The sequence below is a fragment of the Mesitornis unicolor genome, unplaced genomic scaffold (assembly GCF_000695765.1).
Source record: "Mesitornis unicolor isolate BGI_N332 unplaced genomic scaffold, ASM69576v1 scaffold6876, whole genome shotgun sequence".
Taxonomy (NCBI): domain Eukaryota; kingdom Metazoa; phylum Chordata; class Aves; order Mesitornithiformes; family Mesitornithidae; genus Mesitornis; species Mesitornis unicolor.
Window position 1 is genome coordinate 29,067 of NW_010192909.1, and position 7,106 is coordinate 36,172.

The following is a 7,106-nucleotide window of genomic DNA, read 5'->3' on the forward strand; positions in this document are numbered from 1 at the left end:
AGAAATACCCCGAATACATTATGATCTCAAGGAGCAAAAAAAGGCTCAATTTTAAATAGTTCAACAGTCAAAGCTAAAACATCTTTGTCTGAAATACATGTAAATCTTGGTTTTGACCTGAAGAAGAAAAGTAAAATTACATGCAGTCATTAAGATGAAAAATGAAAATGTAGTCATCAGTGCAGTGAGTTCAAATTCTAGTTCAGTGTTTTCACTCTGGAACTGTTGGATCCCATCTGTGATGACCTGGACATCAAAAAATACTGGTAAAAGATATTTGTTTATAACATTAATGAAGAATTCTACATGCATTCCTGTTACCTGCACAGGGAAATTGTTTTAGCAAAGTTTGTCTGCAATACAATATAAGATAGTCTTAGTACTTTATGAAACTACCTTCTACAGTGTCTTTTCTTAGACTAGTATAAGTGCAATACTTGAATAACTTGTTCTGCCTGTATAAATGCTTCAAACTCCAAACTATCTGTTCATTCATACTGTTCATGTTCTACCTGTGCAGGCAAAGCCAAAAACCTGAAAAAACACTTTGTAAATAGTAGCACCAGCAAATTACTGATTTATAAGAATATACAGTGATAAGTTTCATTTAAAAATGCAGAGTAAAGTTAGCATAATGTTATCCATTAAATCCACCAAAGTATTGTGAAATAACATAACTTCTCTGCCTGCACAGAGATAACTATTGGATGGCAACATGTTTCTCAACCCGCTTTTACATTCCTTATGGTGATAAAGATTGGTGAAAATTAATATGCACAAATGCATGTATCTAATCTAAATTGTCCCAGTGTCTCCTTCCCTTGACCGAAGGAATAGGGATGCTCCTTTTCCACACACTCCTTCTAAAAGGTTGATTTGGGCTTATACACACTGATTCAAGGAAGTAAATGTAGATGGATCCTTTTGTTGCATTTTTCCCCACAGAGTCCAAAAGGTGTAGGACAAAGAACATATGATGGTAGAGCTGAGTGACTGACCTTTGATCAATTTCAAAGCGTGTCTGAAGAGCAATAGTGCATTTCTCAAAGAAACCGCACAGAAATCTTTTTTACTGGAGAGTGTTAAGTGAGCAAAATATAAACATATCTATCAGCTCCTCTGTAATTAAGGATTTTATTTTTAAAAAGGTGTTAGTAGAGCTTGTGTCACATTTTCTGCTCATTGACATACATATTGTTATATACTTTTCAATCAAAACCACAGTGCATAACTGATTTGTTATCAACTCTAACAGAATCAATTAAAAACTTCATGTTAACAAAGCTAAAAATACAAAGGATACATTTTAAGGATCATATTAAAAGTGCAGCTGTGGACCACCTGTTTATTACAGTAATGCATATGATAAGCAACCACCTCCACCATTCATGGGAGAAAGGTAGAGAAAGTAATCTCTGGATAACACATGCTGACTGCTCATTTGACCATTTCAGAATATCTTATGGCTGGGAACATGTAGCCAATGTTCCAAAAAGAGAAACTTTGCACAGATTTTTAAGATGTTCTTCAATTTTGAGGAATAATGGCCTCACTCAGCTGTTTAGTATTGCTGTAAGTAATACTGAACTAGGTGAGCAGATGATAGACTTTACATGTTGTGCAAGCTACAGATATACCCCACTGTCTGCTGAGAAAGCCTTTTATGACCATATGAAACCACAAAATAGAATATTTTTACACAGCAAAACAGTTTAACTCATTTCTGTGGCCATAAGCTCTTTGGCACTCAGCATTTCTCCTACGTGTGCTGCTCATGTTGGGTCACCAAGAACTCTCTTTCAAAGGTATGGCAGTGACACCTTCATGCAGAAAATAGCAAATGGGGTGGTACCACCTTTCTGCACCTCTAAAGATGATGGGTCACTGTCTAGCACACCCAGCTGCGATGTAAAAACTTACTCTTAAATCTCTCAATGTAGAGCTGAGCTTGGAAAAATCTCCAAGGGTGGTTGCATACATCAAAATTGCACAGTCACAGAGGTGTAGGTATTTAGGTCAAATGCTCAAGTTTTTATCTTTAAGCTGTTCTGTTACATGAGAAAGCTTAAAATAGCTATAACGGATGGGGTTTGATTAGGTCTGCATAAACCCTCTGCCCCATGATTTGGATGTGGGAAGTCAAATCAAGCATGCTCATCCTCTGTAGGAGTGACCCAACCACCAAATATTAATGAGAGAGAGACTTAATGATTCCCTCTCCATCCACATAAATTAGTAAGTACTAAGATTGAACAGTTAGGAGCCCTTCTGACTTATTAGCAAGGGAAAGCTGGCAAATCTTTACTGAGTTTATTAATTGAATTTTATTTAATGAGACATTCTGGATACACACTGCACCCCTGTGGGGTTTACTGTTAAAGTTCCCCTATTTAAGGAAGGGACAGAGTATAGATGTCCTATGTCAAAAGCCTGACCTTACTGCAGATCCCTAGGAAATTACATTCTATTGACATATGGTTTGAAGAGCAATTAATAAGCTAGGTGAAGTTTATATACTATCAGTCCAAATGCCCTGAAATCCTGTTTGCTTTGGGGAAGCCTCATCATAACATAGTAGGAACAGGTTTCCACTTACTAACCATTCTCTTTAGCAACACACCCTGTAAATGTTCTCAACTTGCTGAAATTGAGTTAAGCAAGCATTTTACAAAGGGGTAGATTATCTACTCTCATTTTCTGTGGAAATGCTGTAGATATTGTCTCTGACAGCAAAGATTTTTTTTTTAAGTTTCTTCTCTGCAATCTAAATTCATTTTTGTTATTATTATTTTTTATGTTCTTGTGATGGTATACAATTTCCAACCTTTACAAAAAGTTAATTCAATTATCTTCATATTCTCATCTGACTTGGCGTATCTTAATTCAGAAAAAAGCTATGTGTTTTTTGTAAGGATCTGGAGCTGATGTAACTCTTCATCTTGCTCACTGCTTTTTCTTCACCAATAGTTAATCCGAAACTGAGCAGAATTCCGTTTGTGTTTGCCTGGTTTTTTTTAAAGAGGACAAAAAAGGGTGCTATTCTGGAGTACATTCTTAATTAAGTTGTAGAGAGGGTGCTCTAAAATTAGAAGATTCCCACAAGAATAAATTTGGGTTTAGCTTACTTGCCTCTTACAGAACAGTCAGATTGAAAATGTGACTTGATTTGAAAATTATTATTCCTTCAAATAAACACTATTCTTCTGCAGTCCATTTCTACCTCACACTCAGTTAATTGTCGAATCAGTGATGATTAAATAACCCTAAATATAATGAATGAAAGGACTACAATGAATTTATACTGCCTTGATAAATGAAATTCCTGTTAGTTTTATTGCTGCTTATGGATTATTAGAGGAGAATTCCCTCTTTTGAGGTTTACTTGCTGGCGTATGTTTTCATTACTTTGAGAGAGAAGCACATTTTTCTAAGCAGCACTATCAGTTCAGTGCTGTCTTAGGGTGAGGATATACCCTTTGATGCCTAAAGAGAAACAGGGCTGCAGTTCTGCTGTGTGTGGGTTTGACTTTGCTAATTAAGGCTTACGACAGGCATGGTTTTGATCTACCACAGGTTAAAACTCTGCTTCTGAGAAGCTGTGCAATATCTCAGCTTTCTTGGGGCGGGAGGGGAAAAAAAAAAAGAAAAATAAAAAATAAAAATTGTGTTTGTAGTTCATCAGAAACACTAACCTTGCAAGAGATTAAAACTGCATAGTTATCTCCAGCCATCCCCACCCAAATGCTGTCAAAGGCCAGATCTCACCATGCTGTGCTTCTGAGAGGAATACTCACAATGGTTTTATGCTGATGGTGGGAGCATAGTGTACAAGTGCACTGCTTTGGGTGTTTAATCAGTGTGCCTTCTCTGACAGTAAGCTACAGCTTCATGAGACTTATTTTGCCTGAAATCTATGGGGTTCCTCAGATATTTGACTGGGTTTTCTTTGGCAACTTGTTGGTAAATCTGGCACCATAAAGTCAGATGCAGAACAGGTACCCTGCTTCAAATCCCAGTGTGTCTTCCATCATCCTTCTCCCTCAACATTTTTCCTGCAGTTTTTCTACCTTTCAGGGTGTATGTGCATTTCAACAGTTCAGTTACCACTGAAAGCAAGTGAGCATGGAGATGCCATGGCATGCTAAGTTAGCAGAAATAAGTGTGGTGCTAGGATTTTTTTTCAAATACTTTGTTTTCTCTACTTGCCTTTTTTTTTACTCCAAATATAATTAAGATTATGTTAACAGCATTATGTACAAATTGCACAGTCTCAAATCAACTGCTGTTTAACATGATTCATGTTTGACATGAAGAGGAAGTTGGGTCTGTTCAGCCTGGAGAAGACTTTGGGGGGACCTTATTGCGGCCTTGCAGTTCCTGAAGGGTTCCTACAGGAAAGCTGGGGAGGGACTTTTTATAAGGGCAGGTAGCAATAGAACAAGGAGGAATGGTTTTAAACTGGAAGAGGACAGATGTAGACTGGATATTAGGAAGAAATCCTTCCCTGTGAGGGTGGTGAGACACTGGCACAGGTTGCCTAGGGAAGCTGTGGATACCCCCTCCCTGGCAGTGTTCAAGGCCAGGTTGGACAGAGCTTTGGGCAACCTGGTCTGGTGGGAGGTGTCCCTGTGCATGGCAGGGGTTGGACTGGATCAGCTTTAAGGTCCCTTCCAACCCAAACCATTCTCTGTTTCTGTGATTCTACACTGGAGCATCTCCATTTCTCCTCAAACCACCTTAATAATATAATCTCATCCTAACCATGTTGCTAATGAACCTTTTTCCTTCTTTCTCTTACTAGGTCGTTTTTACTACCTAATTCACCCCACCAAGTTGACCTACGATGAAGCTGTTCAGGCGTGCTTGAAAGATGGAGCTCAGATCGCCAAAGTTGGGCAGATCTTTGCCGCCTGGAAGCTGCTGGGGTACGACCGCTGCGACGTTGGCTGGCTGGCGGACGGCAGCGTCCGCTACCCCATCTCCAGGCCAAGGAAACGCTGCAGCCCTAACGAGGCAGCAGTTCGCTTTGTAGGTTTCCCCGATAAAAAGCACAAGCTGTACGGTGTCTACTGTTTCAGAACATACAACTGAAAATACCTAGAGCACAAAAGGTTTAAATTCTTTAAGAACATGTGAAAGATTTCTTTTCGATATGAACTCATGCAAGTTACCAAAACTGTGATAAACCTTTTTTACTTATTGTAAAGAGTCATCTTCATTATCCCAACCCATTAATTTGTTGTTGGTTTTTTGTTTTAATATTTTTGTAAAAGTATCATTCCGTAGATATTTTAAATTAATATAATTTAATGGAAGCTCTAAGTAAGGAAGTTTTAGAGCCAAATTCTTTAAGCTACGTCATCCCAACAAAATATACTTTTCATGAATGGGGCATGCAATAGAGCTTGATGATTGCTAGGGCACAATTATGAAATGTAAGGCTACTCAAAGCAGAAGCTTTTAAATTTTACATATTTGTACCAGTCTGAGGAACACTGAAAGTTGATTATATCAGGAATTTTGAAATAAGATAATCTTTTTGTTAAAGGGGATCAGTGAGGTTTTGCAAAAAACCTCACAACAATGTACATTAGAAAATTACTGTTTTCACTGGCTTCACATGGGAACAACACAGACTTTAATAAAAGCAGCTAAAACAGTACACAAAAATAAGACTAGTTTTACAATTTGAAACCTTGCCTTTCTGAAAAATGAGATTATGGTCCCATGCACAGGGACAAGCACAATTAGTTCTCCTGAACATTTCAATTGTGTTTTTTGTTGAGTATAAGTCATTGATAAGGGAGTGAATAATTAACTAATGAGGAGACACTATTGTCTTCTTAACTCCAATTAAAGATGCCTAGGAAGTGTTATATTACCTTTGAGTAGCTTTACTGAGTTATTTTTAAACTCTTAAACACCATTTGCTAAGCAGCATAATAGCATCTACTCAGGGCAGTTGTAGAAACGAACTGCTGGACAGAGAAATTGTAAACTTTAGCAGCTTGATTTTACATTAGCCTTTGAAATGTTATTGTCTTAATGAAAGACCATAACAATATTTAATATTTCTTACCTATTTACACATCACAAGAAATAAAAATTAGAAAACAAAATAAAATTATTAAGTCTTAGATCAAGATTGTTAAATAAAATCTAAAACCAGCTATTAAGGTTTAGAAGAGAAAAAAAGCGCTTTATTTTCTTACATCTCATTTGTATTTAAAAAGTACATCTGTTTTTTAAACTATCAATGAAAAAACAGTATTACTATCCCTGAATTATTTAGTTAATCCTCCTTACAGTTAACTGAAAAAAACTATTTAAGTACTTCTTTTCACTAAATCTGCAGTGGTCAAGGTGGAAGTTGTTTACCTATATCTGCCAGTGTCAGAGATAAACATGCACTGTGCATGGTGCCTAGGATTTTCAGAGCTGCCTAAAGCACTAGGTCTTCCCTAAATACCAATTTGAGGGAATTTGCATTTCTGATGCAAACTTATTTTGGATGCAGCAATTCTTGGTGCTCATCTTCAGACTCCTTAATGCAACCAGTTTTTCAGAGAGTGGGTGCTCAAGGCTTTCTGAAAATTTACTCCACTTACGGTGTCTCAAGCTGGATATCCAAAAAACAAAGAGGCCACTGATTAAAAATATCTTGGTCTTGAGTAATCTTTTAGGCAGTTTTGATGTTCTCTATCCAGTATTGGTTCTACTACTTAAAAATGAAGAACTCTTTTTCCTACTCTATGCTTGCTGACTATGAAGATTTCAAAGGACCAATATTTGTATTACAGAAAGTTTTATAGCTTCCCATTGTTTCCATATCTAAATGAGATATAGTGGTATGTATCCAAGTAGGACACAACTGGTATGCTTTCATGAACAGTTTGGTGTAGTTATTTTCCCATGGACATGAATAAATAAATCTCTTTCCCAGAATGGTTGTGGTCCTGTTTTAAAACTCTGTGAACAAACTAGGAATGATATATAGTAGGACTGTAGTGGAAGGATACCATAGTGTAAGAGCTATTTTATTGGAGTCCCTTCCCATCAAGCTCAGAGGCAGATTTCCATCCTTCTGAGCATATTTGCATCCACTG

At 37.2% G+C, this 7,106-nt stretch overlaps 1 protein-coding gene across 1 annotated transcript in view; it reads left to right on the forward strand.

Annotated features, from left to right (window-relative positions):
• The window catches only part of HAPLN1 (hyaluronan and proteoglycan link protein 1), a 28,192-nt gene extending 22,625 nt beyond the window's left edge, over positions 1 to 5,567 (forward strand). Inside the window, exon 4 of the mRNA XM_010187277.1 lies at positions 4,802 to 5,567. Coding sequence (XP_010185579.1) covers positions 4,802 to 5,091 — 290 coding nt within the window. The 3' untranslated portion in view covers positions 5,092 to 5,567. The remainder of the gene's footprint in view (positions 1 to 4,801) is intronic.
• The last annotated feature ends 1,539 nt before the right edge of the window (positions 5,568 to 7,106 follow it).